At 42.9% G+C, this 15,471-nt stretch overlaps 1 protein-coding gene across 3 annotated transcripts in view; it reads left to right on the top strand.

Annotated features, from left to right (window-relative positions):
• The window catches only part of kif1b (kinesin family member 1B), a 32,180-nt gene that overhangs the window by 1,814 nt on the left and 14,895 nt on the right, over positions 1 to 15,471 (top strand). For all 3 annotated transcript variants that reach the window (XM_062564118.1, XM_062564117.1, XM_062564119.1), the window contains exons 3-9: positions 12,651 to 12,727; positions 12,827 to 13,006; positions 13,407 to 13,475; positions 13,880 to 14,058; positions 14,590 to 14,701; positions 15,170 to 15,247; positions 15,320 to 15,385. In XM_062564118.1, coding sequence (XP_062420102.1) covers positions 12,651 to 12,727; positions 12,827 to 13,006; positions 13,407 to 13,475; positions 13,880 to 14,058; positions 14,590 to 14,701; positions 15,170 to 15,247; positions 15,320 to 15,385 — 761 coding nt within the window. The remainder of the gene's footprint in view (positions 1 to 12,650; positions 12,728 to 12,826; positions 13,007 to 13,406; positions 13,476 to 13,879; positions 14,059 to 14,589; positions 14,702 to 15,169; positions 15,248 to 15,319; positions 15,386 to 15,471) is intronic.

The following is a 15,471-nucleotide window of genomic DNA, read 5'->3' as shown; positions in this document are numbered from 1 at the left end:
ACAGAGTGAAATTCCTTCTCCTCCTCCTCCTCTGAAGGGGCCTGCATGCCTTTAGGAGTCTGTGTGTGTGTATGTGTGTGTGTGAGAAACGCTGAGTTGGTTCACACTGGGAGACCCGGGGTTCACCACACAGGCTCGCCCCGGCTAATGCCTTTGATTCATCAAGGCTTCATCACACAGGGATTTTAGAATGGATATGTATGTTACTCTGTTAATTATTTTGTTATCTCTTGGTTTACACAACGGTTGTAAAGTACTTCTACAGTATATATAACATTTATGGCCAAAAGTCAATCATTTGCAATAGTAACTGCTTTTTATTTTGTTGCGTAAAGTTACGAAACCTTCCATCACGGAAAGCTTGAATTCATTTTGTGGTTTATGCAGTTGTCACCAGATTTGTGTAAACTTTGACAACATACTAACGGGATAAGAGATGCTACGGATGCATTAGATATGCTTCCATTTTTATTTATATTGAGGATCAGCAGTTTTATATCTTAGTCATCCTTGGCCTTAGTCACATGTGCAGTATGTGTGAAAATAGGGCTGCGATGTTAGTTTCGTATTGCTTATGGACGTGATTGATTTGCTTTAATAAAATATACACTAAAATCCAACCCATTCATTTAAATATGTGTACTTTGGTATTTCAATAAATTAATATTCATTGAATCGATAATTTCTTAGCGTTTCACATCAAAGTAGATAGAGTTGAAGCAGGGCATCACAGCCAACCACAGAACATGTGAATATACATTGAAGGTTAGACAACAGCAGAGCTACAATAGAGGACTTAAATTTGGTCTGTAGTCTTGTGATTCAACCTTCCTACTTGTGACTGTGAGTCATCAGATGCTGTGAAGGGCTAGCTGCTTCCTTACTGATGGTTGTGCTGTATTTCCCTTTTTTAGCAGACAGAGGTCTGCACAATCCGCCCGACACTAGTATGGAAAAGTTTAACAACCTCGTAACAAGATGGCGTGTGATCCCTCCACCAAGTTCTTCCAGGAGTCCTTTTTATTTTTCTCAAGCTTCCTCTGTCACTCTTACCAGGCTGATTATACTAAGCCTTTATGAATCTTCCATAAGATAAAGTGTTCCTAGACCGGTTATGGCTCACTTGCCCTTTATCTCTCCAACTCTACCAAAGAGATGCTTTGTCTCAAATCCCCAGTACTTTTACTACATATCCTTGGGGTTTTCATTATGCCAATGTCACTCGAAGGTGCTGGAGGGTGACTCGTGGTTCGTAGCTGAACTGCACTGGAATATGCAGTGTTTTGGGGGGGGGGGGTTTGAGTGTGTGAGCGAGGGAAAAGCGGAGGCTGCAGCACTGCCTACTCTAGCTGCTATCACATGGGCAGGTTGCAGAGCAGAGAAGGAGGCTGGCAGGCGGCCATACTCTCCCTTCATCTATGCAGATGGTATGCTGAGAATGCTGTCTTGTTAGGAATCTCTGAGGTTGAACACTACCTCGTGGCCCAAACACCATACACATTCATTCTACCTTTTAAAAAAAAAATCTTCAACAAAACTCTCCAGCAGTTTTTTGTCAAGGTTTACAGTGTTTTGATTGGATAGTCACACACTATATTATGATCACGGTATGTCATTTAGTTGACTATATGTATTTTACTTTTCATGACTACCAGGTGAGAGCATTTCCCCAATTATATGAAATTTATTGAACATTATCTAAAAACAAATTTACTTGCCCCTATCAATGTTAGCTGTATTGTTGACTCGTCATAATTTGCCTATTTTATAGGCCAGAAAACGTCTGTCTATTGAGTATCAAGTACTCCCCAATGTGCTTGAAAGGTGGCTATTAAATGTTGGTAGATTGCTTTTTTTTCTGTTCCAATTTTATATTTTTAATAAAAATGTTCCCGCTTTGTCAACCAGAAGGTATGTTGTACATCATTCATGGAAAAGACTCAAATCACCTCTGCACAATCACCCACTTATTCTTCTTTCTTTCAGATTTGGGTGTTTTGTATGTCACATAGCCCTGTCTTAGGGTCAGGTTTAATGGTGTGCACCCACCACCCCTGTACATGTATGTCTTTTATTTCAGAATAACTGGAGATGTCTGCCATTTTAATGAAACTAAGTGCCACCTTGGAGAAATTAGGATTTTTATGTTTTTGGTCATCTTGTAGGTGTTGCAGATGTGTAGACGAAGCTGTGACACTCCCCTTCTCGTTGGTCATTCAAGGGCGCATGTGTCCACAACACAGAGAAAGTGAACGCCTGGGGCCAAGGGCAGGATATCATACCCCCCGCCCCCCCTCTCTATCTCTCTGTCTTTTTACCATGCATGGAGGATTGTCAAGGATAGGCTGCAGGCAGAGGGGCAGCAAATTGATTATCCAGTGTGCAGGAAATGTGTCCAAGGCCTCTGCAGGCAGGCTGGAAACAAGTAAAAGGCCTCTCCCAGTAGACGCTTTTAAACATACCGGTGCTAATGTAATTATAACGGGGTGACGCTATTGTGTGTTGCATTAGTTTGTGTGGCTGCTTACAAATGTTGAATTACCACAGGCCACCTAAAGCCTGCCTTCATTGGGGCTCTGATGTGTTCTCCACGTGGGTCTCTGTCTAGTTATGTAACCCATGTGTTATGTTCCCTCTCAGCCACTGATGAGTGCACAGCCAAAGATGGTTGATATATCTTGCTCAGTGCGGAAGAGAAGGAGATCAGATATGTTGGAGCATGACATTGTCTTTAGTGGAACATGCAATCAAATCAGATTATTTTCTTTTTACATTTACAAGCCTGCCCACATTTTCAAGAACTAGATGAATGTTTCGCAATATTATTCCCTAAGCTGACGATAAACTAATTGACAAATGTCTGCAAAGTACAAATCGATGGTCACCATATCAATTAAACCTTGACCTTTTTCGATACAGTGTTCTCTCAGTTTGAGCCAAGTGGGTGGTGACCTTATAGAAACCCGACCGGGAGGGATCCATGCCGTGTCTGTTACACATAAGAGGCCATAATGGCAGCAGACATGGCAATGAGCCCATATTGGATGAATGAATCGTGGTCATTAAGGAGACAACAAGAACAAGTGGGGGAGTAGGATTGGGAGCAGTGGTTTGGTTCAGCGTTGGACATCCTGCTGCTGAACCCCCTCTCTCTCTCTCTGCACACCGGACCCATTGACCCGATTAGGTCCAGAATAATCCACAGGCTTGCCTCAGGTCGGCACGCCCTGCTTCCTGTAATCCTGGTGACCCTTGTAGGTGTATCCATGCCGACACACACCCACTCAGGGTGTTCCATTCCTCACGGGCCTCACGCAGAGAGCGATGCACGTTTGGCAATGTGCACTACTTCCACTCCCCAGACTGACCTCCTAATGACAGGCAGTCTGTTGTCTGTGATCCCAACACGCTGTGTCTAAAGACTTTTCAGGCCAGTTGTGCATATACATGTTGTGCAACTCCAGCTTTCGGTACGTCATTCCATAAAAGCCTCTGAAACCCCTTCTGGTACGAGAAAGTGACTCAAGGCCCACACTGCCTGTGTGAGCAGAGGGTGATGGGTGCCTCGCTGAACTTGTGGTGACACAAGTAACATCCACACACACACACACACACACACACAGTAGTAATGTTGCTGCTGCCAGCACCTTCCTTTGTTGATATTGGGAACAAGCGGAAATCCTTTGAAACTGGTTCACGATAATTATCAGGAAGAAACAATACGCTTACGATTCAGAGCGCCAGTAATATTATCTCCTGCTCCTATTGCTTTGTCATATCCTCCGTTGTCCTTTTGTTTAGTGGGAAGTCAAGGAAGCAGCAATATTCTGCTGCAAAAACATCTTGAATAAAAATTGAGAATGCATTAAGACAGTTGTTAGGTTTGGTTGAAGGTTCATGTTGACTGCCTTGCTCAAAGGGTGAGTCGTTGTGTTTGTTTGGAAATGGAAGAGAAACCACATAGTTTCTCGCATATGAAGCAATCTTTCGGTCAGAAGGGCACGTTTTCGCTCACAAAATTTGGTTTCAGATGTGGTTTTCCTTCCTCAACTGCTCATTGTGCTGCAGCGTTTTTATGCAAGTCAAACGTTTCTAGCTTAGTATGTTTACCAATTGTTAGTAACTTATAATTATATAAGTTAACAACTTTTTGCCGATAAACATGGAAAAATTAAAAGGTAAAAAAATGTAAAGTGGAAACACTGAGGATTTCACATTAAATCACTGGTGAATCTGTTGGAATTTTTGCCTGTCAACATCATAGGACCTGAGGATCAGCTTGATCTCTTACAAAGAGATGTATTATTAGTGATGAAAAGCTGGAAAACCCCTGAATCTTGTGATCTCATTTTGGTTTCTTACATTATTTGCTCTGGTGAAAATACCACAAGGATAATTTAAAACTGCACCCTTTTAACCTGTTTGAAACAACCCTCCACAGAGTGACCTGTTTTGAGTGCCTGTTCCTTTAAATGCTAATGAACACAGGTCCCCCCCCCCCCTACACCTCCCCCCTCTGGCTAAGGTCTCACTGTGATTCTAGTTACTTGAGTACGTAAATAATGTGTGCATTATTTAAATGCAGTGTGTTTATGCAAGTAGTCTCATCTGAGGCTGGGACGTTATGTACAGATCTGTGCAGCTGACCGCAGCGCACATCTTAACGCCTTCATTTGCTTCATACTGCTAGCTAGCAAGTGAAGTGCTTTGGCAAATATCGAGAGTGTAGGGAGGGCGGGGGGCCATGTAAGAGAGACTCCCATTTCATAGTGACAAGAGAATGATGAGGAAGCTCATTCGCAGTCACTCAAACATGACGTATCCGACGTACAAGCACCATATCAAATCACAGGAGTTGTTCTTTTCGCTAGACATGCCAGATACCCAAATTATTGCAGAAGCACTACAAAAGTGGAATTTTCATATGTCCCCTTTAAAGTAACTACACAGAACATTCCCTGTTTTGTGTTTCTTTATTTATACAAACACTTCTGTAGCGTCAGCGCACTCTGCAGGGCTGCAGCAGGGTCTGGAAGTCCGCCCACTCTGGGTTTTGATTCTCTCGTTCATCCAGCAGTACGGCACGGGCCTCCAGCAGCGAGGCGGCAACTCTAAGCACCGACGCTCTGCTCCTGTTTGGAGGAGCTGCTGCCAGGAACGGAGCTCTACACCTCATGGTGTCTGTCTGGGTGGGCTGCTCGCTGCAAGAGGCAGTAACTAAGGGGGAGGGGGGCAGGACTTAGGAATGGTCCACTTGGTTTTGTCTGGAAGAGTCTCGCATAGCATCATAACCACAGCGATGTGTTTCAGTAGCCAACGCAAATCCGTAATTTTTTTTTTTTTTTTTTCCCAAGACCAAGCCACCAGTAGGTGCAGACAAAAAGGTAGCTGTTCGGTTTCACATAGTATATTTCTTATTGCGAGAGAATAGAGTAGCATTGAGTGGCCTTATTCTAAGCCCAAATTGAATTGATCTTTAGTTTAGTATTATAATTTTGCAACGCTGTTTAACTTGTTTAAGTAATTGTGGAAAAAAGGCCACCAGGAAACAAATGTCTTTAGTTGCAGATGTCTCAAGGGGGTTGTCCCAAGGGGAGTCTACATCCACTGGCTGTTGCCGCCCAGAGCACACAAATCCATTAATGTTAGTGATATTACCAAAGAGAAAAGGTCAACCACTCACGCTCCCTTGCTGGGGAAAGTGGAACAACAAAATGCTGAATTAGTCTGGTGAAATACAGCTCACCAAATCCTCAAATGTGTCCCAGTTTTATAGCATCAATCATTTGAAGCTTTCAGAGATAGTCAGTAAAACAAAAGGGTCACCAGCTGTTTTTTGAGCATGGGAGAGGGGGTATTAGGAGTGTGTGCGCTTGTGCATCCACACGCACCAGTCACATGGTGCGTATGGTCACTGCCTGATATTCTTTGAGAAGATTGTCCTATAGAACCACTTGAATCTGAGCAATGAAGATCAGAATGTGCTCATTCATGAGTAACAGATCAGAGGAGGATTTTTTTTTAAAAATTAATAAGACACTGGCCTGTCTCGCAACCTTTCTGTCCCAAAGAGTGAAGATGCTGCATAAAAGGGATCAGTTTTCTCCTATTAACCCATTTTTGGCGTCACAGAACAGGTTAAACATGATGTTGATTCTTTGTTGTACGTTTTATTTAGAGATGAGCCTTTTGTATATTAAAAAATGAGGGGGAAAAAGAGAGAGATGTGCCAGAGCTGTATTCATGATGTCACAGTTCTTACATAAAGCCAGAGAGCATTTAAAGCGAGACTTCGGCCGCTGAGATGAGTTCGTTGAGGAAATCCAGGTCACTGCTCTGTAAAATGGGTTCCTGTTGTGAGCAGTGAATGTAAGGGCTGTGTATTTCGTGTTCTGCGCTGTTGTCTACACACTGCCTGGATGAGATCTGTATGTGGTACAGTTTAATCAGGAGTTAAGATTTAAAACAATTATTAAATTATTTTGAATGAACATTATTGATGCAAAGTCAGTTTCCCAAGTGTATTTCTTTCTTCTGTGTCTCAAAGAATTTAATATTTATAGTCTAGCCATCTTTTAATATTTCAAAACATTCACGGCATGACTTAAGTCTCAGAATGTTGGAATCAGCGATTCTTTTGTGGCAGAGAAGTTCAGTTTTGCTATAACTTGCAAAGTTTAAGTTGAGCTGAAGACATGTTACGCATTTACACCATAGATATCAAAGCTGGGGAATTGTCAATACATTATTATTTTTAGACGGTAACATTTCCATGACATAGGATGTGTTTGGAAAGCCCCTGATCTTTTGCGTGCAGCACCTACAAGGAGGAGAAAATATCCTTCTTGGACCCGATCCATGGGAATCAATGCCTCTTGGTGCTGTGAAAACAGCTGAAAACCCTGAGCGAGGAACCTGTGTCATTTTGTTAATGTTAGCATCGAGGTGGCAACAATAAATATGATCATTAGACACATTGGCAAATGTGTCCTCCAGACGTTGGTTAGAAACACTACATGAAAGCCATTGGCATGTCATTTGAATATTTCAGGTCTAATTTCATACCGCTGTGCGTGTTTGGGTTAGGGCCCTGTGTCATCACCTGAGAGGCTCCCTCTCTCTTTGTTGTAGTCCTGTGTGTGTGTGTGTGTGTGTGTGTATGTGTTTAGCTTCTGAATGGAGTCCTGCTGGCATAGCATGTTTCCTCTGTCTGGGAGCTTCTAGGAGCTTCTCTTTAGTTCGCGTGAGCAGCTAATATCAAAAGGCACTCTCAGCTCGGACCAGCTATCGGTGTCGTGGGGCTCGGAGCTATGTATGATTTGGCGACGAGCTCGGCGGAAAGGTTGGCCGGCTGAACTCTGTCCATTCCTTGCTGTCACTGACGTTCTGTCGGCATGCAAAGCGCTGGCTGCCATCTGCTGCTGTATAAATAGACAGTAGTCGGAGCAGGAACAGCTGGCACAAAGGCCAGGACGGCACCTTTTCCCTGTGCTTTCTAGCTAGAAAGGCCTCCCCACCTAAAGCCATTTAAATGTAGTTTATTTCAATAATGATATGAAGCTCATTTGTTTAAATGCACCAGGTCAATTATTTACAAAATTACTGAGGTTTTTAGATTTTTTTTTAACGGGAAACTGTTTACCTAGTTGGGGTAGGAGGTGAAAAACCCCTCAAACCAAATATGTGCACAATATCAATTAACGGCACGCTCTTGTTTTGTCTTTTTACTTCACCATCAGTCTCCACATGCTCAGGGGATGAAGAAAAAAGTTCCTGTCAAACTGCATTTCCTACCCACATATAATAAAATAACGTAGTTTGGGTTCAGGTGAGGATAGTAACTGAATTGATATTCCAATGATTTTTTTTTCTCCAATTCTATAATCTTTTTCTTAATCGCAGGTATTTAGCTGACTTAAGTCCCTTTCCAGCAAATGTTGAATGTTTTATTATTTCTAACAGTGGGGATCACATGTGGGGGGGTGGGGGGGAGTAAGGCATTGTAAAAAGGGTCGTTGTGATAGAGGGGACCGGGAACCTAAAGCCTTGTCATAACAGATTACCTACTGTGTTTTGTGTGTAATACCCTGCATTCAGTGCATTGTTCTGGTGTCTTCCTGTGCTTTTTTTTCCCCTCCCCCCATGAAGCAGAAATGACGTGATCAGCCTCTGAGTAGGAACTCAATGACTTCATTTGCAATGATCTAACAGAGAAAAACAGAATTACAAATGCAAGATCCAATTATTGAAAGAAAGTTTGTTGCATTATGTTTGTCTGGATGGACGATGGGGATTTTGGTGTGACGGGTCTACCCACTCTGAAAGCTCCAGGTTTCTTTTGGCAGGAGTACAGAGGAGTATTACATTGCTGTTAAGATCTTTTTTTTAAATTAAAGCCCACAATGCATCGCCCTGTATCTAGAGGGGTAATCAAGATACCACATGTTTGTTTCTGTTTTGGAGATGTTGTATGTCCCGTGTTGTGGCTGCGGCAAGCTCAGCTGTTTGTCAAACGCTACTTTTAGCCGCCGGCTTTGAGCTGCTTCCAGTGACAACTCTGTCACCTGTGCTGCAGCCATGGCAACCGGGCCATCACACACTCTCTTCCAAAGACACAGGACACAAAACGCGTGGCGTTTCGGTGGCCACGTCAGAATGCACCCCGTCTAGTCTTCGCTCTCCTTTTTATTGAAGACTGAATTAACCATATTAGCCTTGCTGTGGCACCGCTCGGGCCATCAGCTCATGTCAACGGGTGCTCTGCTTCACCGCTCATGCGCCAACTGTGACCCAGGTGCACATTTATAATTTATGGATGCAACAAACGAGAGCAGTGATGGTATTGAGTTCTCTCGACGTGGCAATTGGATAGAGCACCTCAAAGGTTAGGCCTCATTTTGGTGTGTATCCTTGTCACCCCCAAATAAATAAAAAAAAAAAAAACACGTTTTGGTGTACCAATTGAAGTGCTCTGGGCTAAGGCTGCTTTGGTGCTGTAGATGTTTTGGTGGAACGCGTCCGTAATCCTGTGAGTGAATGAGCAGAAGTGAGTGGTTACATCACACTGCTAACCATATGCTCACAGACCCCAGGGATGCTATTAAAATGTCTGTCACGCAGACATTTCTGTGCAGATATTATTTTGCTGAATGCCTGGGTTCTCCTGGAAACCTCACCCATTGCTTTTGTTTGATACAGTGTTTTATTTAATTGCAATATCTCCTTCCTGCGATCACAGAGAGACATCGACCAGCTCGTACAGCCACCAGGTCCTTGGAGGCTTACAGGAGGAGAGAGGCAGTTAGTTCAACCATTTTAGACACCGTTTGTCTCTTAGTCTCAGGTGAATGGGTCTAGCTTTTAGTCCCCATCTGGTGTGCGGAGACCTCCTAACAACCTAATTACTGAGGGGTGTTATTGCTTTTCCCGGCAAGCAGACAAAATGTCTGCTGGCTGCAACCAGCTGAGGGATGTTATTTAGATGGCAGGATGTGGTTAGTTTTCTCTGGTTTCCACCCTGCCTTGAAATGGAAGGCTCCTGTGGAGTGCCAGCATCACATCAGTCCTGTGTTTTGAGGAACTGAAAAGGGGGCGCATTCGAATTTTGGACAAAAAATAAATGCTCTCATGTGGCACCTGCATAATCTTTCCCCACTGTATCTTCTAAATAGTCTCCCACGCAGATTTGCACGACAACCCTTTGTTACTGACGTTTAATGTTGTTTAATGGCCTGATGGTTACTAAGGAATGATAAATCAGTCCTTTTATATGTCCGTCTCTCTCTCTCTCCCCCCAGTAATATTGGTTTTCTGCCCGTGAACCTTCGCTTTAGGGGTACCTGGTAATTGGGCTGCAGTGTTCTTTCTGTGCCGCCAGAAGTAGTGCCTTGGAATTTGTAAATACATTTTTTTTTGTTCACTATAATATGCATATTGTTAAATGTTCCATTTACAAAGTAGAAAAAGTTAAAATTCCTAAAGCTCTTCACATTTCGCATGTTGTAGGAGATGTATTGGTGTCCTGTATTTGGAAATGAGTGTATTTGACCGTAAAACTTGCATTTAGTCAGTCGTTTCCACAGAGCAGTTATCAGGATTGGTCGGGGCGAAAGAAAACTGAACACAATGTGCCACATCCTCCCTTTCTGTGCCAAGTTGAGGTTGTTATGGCAACCAGACTTTGGTTCTATACCTGTTGCCATGGCTGAGAAAGACAGAGTAGTGCTGATGATACAGCAGCAGAATACACTCGCCTTTTAAAGTCAAGCAAGTGACTCTGATGGGAATATTTACTATAAATGGTACACAGAGGAATTCCTCATTGATATTCTAAGGGGAAAGTGTATAAATGGAACAGAGTGGCTGATATACTCCTAAGTAGGAGTCCTTCTTTCAGCTTTACTCTATCTCCGAATGCGGGGATACAATTCACTTCATCCTCTTTCAATCTTCAACATTGACCTTCAACAGTTAGACCGATGTACGATGACGCAATAGTTGCGTTTACATGTATACATATATGAGAGGCAATCATTCTTTAATACAAGTAATCAGAAATTAGAATGCTCACACACGTAACCCCTTTGCCAGCCCTAATACATCATTGCCTTCAAGACGCATAAATAGACTCTTACGTGAGCGTGACGCACTAGCAGCATCACATGAGGGAACCAGCTATCTGTTCTGAGAGCAATGAAGTGGGCAAACGAGTGAGACATTCACATGCCACGTCATGAGCATGATGCACCTTTTAGGATTTGAGCAGTCTCCCACTAGCGGCTCCCATGCAGCTTCGCTGTGCTTGGGTACACTTTTATACCACGACATCCACCCTGTTCTCTGGTGAGAGTCCATGAACAAAAAGGAAAAGTGACGGCCCATTTCTTGTCTTGCTGGTACACAGCTGTGATTCCCAGTAAGGCCTGTTTGTCACAGTCAGTTTGGGGACCAGTCCTGGGAGTCCCGGTGTAAGAATGGCCCACATGGGTGCCGTCTTCATCTTTTTTTATTTTTGTATTGCTTGCTTCCCTCTTTATCACTGAATTTGGCTGACACTGAATGAGTCAGAATCAGACCGTCTCTTCATTAATAGCCACTGGTGATTGTTCCAGGAAAGGGGAATAGGGGCTGTGGATACTTAAATGAACCCAGATTTCCCAATGCCCTAGCTCCAATTTCCCATTGGGGACAGGTCAAAGGTGCAATTGGGCTTAATTTAGCTAACTGTTTGGCTGTATCCTCTTGCAGTGCCCAATATGGAAGCTACTGCCTTGCATTTGCACCATAACCGTTTGTAAAGTTCCTGGGATTGGTTGGGAAATGGTTTTACCTGTGCTAGGTTGTAGCTATCTGGGTTTCCGTGCAACGGAAGCTGCTATAACCATCACATATTTGGCATGCAGCAGTTAGTGTTCTGGTTTCTGAGGACACGCTGTGCTTGTCTGTCAGCATGTGAGCTGTGGAGGGCGATATACAATCCCTGTCTCTCCACATCTCCTGCATTATTGATAAGTGTGCTGAAACCCTTTGCACACACCAGGCCCTCAGCCTCATCGTGATGCCCTCTGCCTGGGACGCCTTAATGCAAAAGCCTCTGAAGCACCCTCATGTCGAGGAGCCAGACCTGGCTTTAAATTGCCACTAGCGAAGCACACAATTAGCATAAGCGAATTACTCACTTGTGGCCCTCACTGTGATTTACTTGGAAATGGCAAAAAATAAGAAGAAACGTATTTTGTTCTTGCAGTGATGCATAAATCTTTTTTTTACCGTACATTTGCTTTGTATATTTGTTCGCTTTCGATAGTGCTAGACCTTTGAAAACACCCATTAGTCCCTCAAACCCTTTTTATCCCCCCACTGGCCTCTTTGCGCCCTCCCTCTCACCCTTCCCCCCCCCTTTTACTGACTGTGGATGTGTGGTGTGTCTGTGTAGCCTAAGTGACCTCTCTACACTGGCCCCCGATGCAAGGGAGCTCTAGTCAATACCAGTCTACTTTGATTTAAGACCAGGCTATGAGGCATCACTGGGGTGTACTTCTCTACCAATATCCTACATTACATTTCTTAATGTCCTTTTCTCTCTGTCACATTTCCAGCGCAGAGTGTGGAAAGCTTGAACACAAGTCCCAGGGGTCCTAGCAAGCATGGTTGAGAGGGATGACATGCCAGGCATGGCTGCAGATTCTTCCTCATTAAGAAATGTCTGTGTGGCCATAGGGAATGGCAGGGTAGAGCAGAAATACTGTGTCATCATGTCTGTTGCAGATACAACAGGTGCAGGTGGTTTAATGACAACGGGCTGCATGGGTCATTTAAGCTCTGCGTTTGTCTTTGTTATCAATGCATATGACTAAAGACACAGATTTTTTTTTCAACGCTTGGAAAAATAGTCTAAATAATCCCTTTAACTGAGGGAAGCGAATTTGGTAAGATTATTTTCAAGCAAGATATTAAAACAAACTTCCTCACTGGTCTCTAGAATGAGATTAAGCAATATGAAAAGCATTCAAAGGTTTGAATCAAAATCTTTGTCCAGTGATTCAACAGATGACGAATCCTAAATGGGTTTACTTATTGTAGGCCTTCAGATGATCACATTAAAAACGGATATTATCAACCACATAACTAATTCTGTTCTTTCTCTACAGCTATTCTCAACCCCAAAGCCCCAAAGGAACCAGCAAAGACCTTTAGTTTTGATTACTCCTACTGGTCACACACTACGGTGAGTTTTGCATAGTTCAGTGTTGCGTCCAGTTGAAAACATGCTTAAAATCTTAAAATCTAAAGGTATATATTCATGTTAAAATACTCTTTCCCACAGCCGGAAGATCCCTGTTTTGCGTCACAGAACCTTGTGTTCAATGACATTGGCAAGGAGATGCTGGCACATGCGTTCGAGGGCTACAATGTTTGCATCTTCGCTTATGGCCAGACGGGATCTGGCAAATCCTACACCATGATGGGCAAGCAGGAGGAGGGGCAGGAAGGAATCATCCCCATGGTTTGTTCTACAATGCCTCTTTCTGATTTCAGTGAACTACATAGCAGAGGTCACTTTGTCAACCACAGAAATGCAAACCGGGTGCTTTTCACATCTTCTTTTTTTGTTTCTGAATATCTTTCCCTGCTCATCATCTCTATCATTCTTCATGTTTCTCACATGGAAACATCCAACTTTGATTCATTCCAACATTAATACTATATTGTACTGATTTGCAGTTTCATATGCTGATTCTCTCTCCATTTCATTTTCTAATGTTTAGTTGCTAAATGGTTTTCTTGACATAACAAACAAAGAATTCTATATATTTTCCCGCAGATCTTTGTTTCCTTTCATTCTCTCTTTCACCTCCCCACATGCTGTTAAGTTTCCCTAAACATCTTCTTTCTCTGCCGCTCAGCTCTGTGAAGATCTATTTGAGAAAATCGATGACGTCAGCAACAAAGAGGAACTCTCTTACTCCGTGGAGGTGAGTTTCAGAATGGATTTGCATCTGTAACCCCTGTTTTCAGCTTCTGCCTCAATTGTTGTCTTGACTAATGAACCATTCCTACCCTTCTCAGTGTATCTAGTAATGGTCAGAAATCGTGCATACACTGGTTTAATCAATGCCAGGATCCATTAGCACATTGCGTTAAAAGATTTAGTTGAATTTCACACTTGTTTACTTAAACTGTGAGAGGAAAGTCTCCTCAACAGTGAATTATCATGATGTTGATGAAGTAGACTATCTGAATATTGTGAGGATGTAAATTGTGCTGTAATTTATTATTTGCAGCATAAAAGTTGACATGTCGCTTTGATTTGATGTTGTTACCTGCGATGTTGCACGGCAGCACCTAAACTACCTGTACGTTTGCAATTTCTTTCTAGGTCAGTTACATGGAGATCTACTGTGAGCGAGTGCGGGATTTGCTGAACCCTAAGAACAAAGGGAATTTACGAGTGCGAGAACATCCGCTACTGGGTCCCTACGTGGAAGACCTGTCCAAGCTAGCTGTCACATCCTACACAGACATTGCTGACCTAATGGATGCCGGCAACAAGGCTAGGTGAGCCATACCCCGGGATCATGCTGGGACATACTGTGATAACTCACATCCTCCGAAGAAGTATTTGATTAAGGCTGTGAATTTTTGGCAAGATAACGATAAGTTGGAACTTAGAATATTGGAAAATCTATGGCTTGATGAGTCAGCGTCTAGGAGCAACCGAACGCTAAAGTTCAGAATGTGTGCGTGTGCAGGGCTCCTGTGGGGAGGAGTGAACCCTGCCTTAATCTTCCTGTGCTGACTCGGAGGGCTTATTTCTGGAACATGGCGTGAAAAGCCCGTACCTCCCCTGTGACTGTCCCTCTGACTGTGTTTGGTGTATTCTCCATACCTCAATAATCCTTTAGACTTAATTCACCCTAAAAGGTTTAACACTAAGGGATGATAGCTCCTTTAATATCCAAGACCATACATTTTGCATTAATATTACTGGATCCTTTTAAGTGATTTTAAATAGCTAAAAAAACAACGTGTTGCATACGGGTTGTGATTTTTCCTTTCCTCACAATAACCCAATGTGCTACCCTGCAGAACTGTGGCTGCCACCAACATGAATGAGACCAGCAGTAGGTCCCATGCTGTTTTCACCATCGTCTTCACACAGAAGAAACATGACAGCGAGACCGATATCTCCACAGAAAAGGTCAGACGAGACTAGAAAGACGGATATTAACTTTTCACACCTAACTTTTATAACTCTGATAGAATGCTCAATGAAGTACATTTTTTAATACTTGTTTTGACCTCCAGCGCATTTATTTAGTTTGCTCATTTTGATTTCAGCTAAGATGTCTCCTACGGTCCCCTTAGTCGGCAGTGATCGCCATTTTAGGACTTTTAGCATTTCCTCTGACGGACAAAGACCACTGTGTTATTCTAAATACAATGCCCATTGTGTTTAGCCACCATCAAATTTTACTGCCTTGTTGCGTCACACTTCATGGTAATGTTTGCACAATTGGAATGATTTACAAAAAAACAACCTTTATTTATTTGGTAGTCAGTTTTGTCATTTTTTCAGTAATCTTCTCATCCTCGCTCTGTTTTTTAACTCTAATATATGTTATTCAAGCATCTTGATGCATCTGAAACATATTTGCTCCCTCTTCAGGTCAGCAAAATCAGTCTGGTAGACTTGGCAGGGAGTGAAAGAGCAGATTCCACTGGCGCTACAGGTACCAGGCTAAAGGTAAGACTCACACAGTCAGCATTAGCAGCATTACCTTGATGCCTGATTAATGACACTTATCTATGGTTGCAGGAAGGAGCAAACATCAACAAATCTCTCACCACGTTAGGAAAGGTTATCTCTGCCTTGGCTGAAGTGGTGAGTGTTGTATCGCTTTCTTCCTGTCCGTTTCCTCCTTTTCAGACTTTTCTTACCCTCAAAAACGTGTCCCTGTCCTCTCAAAG

The sequence above is a fragment of the Pungitius pungitius genome, chromosome 1 (assembly GCF_949316345.1).
Source record: "Pungitius pungitius chromosome 1, fPunPun2.1, whole genome shotgun sequence".
Lineage (NCBI taxonomy): Eukaryota > Metazoa > Chordata > Actinopteri > Perciformes > Gasterosteidae > Pungitius > Pungitius pungitius.
Note: the sequence above shows the minus strand (reverse complement) of the source record. Positions and strands in the feature narration are given on the sequence as shown.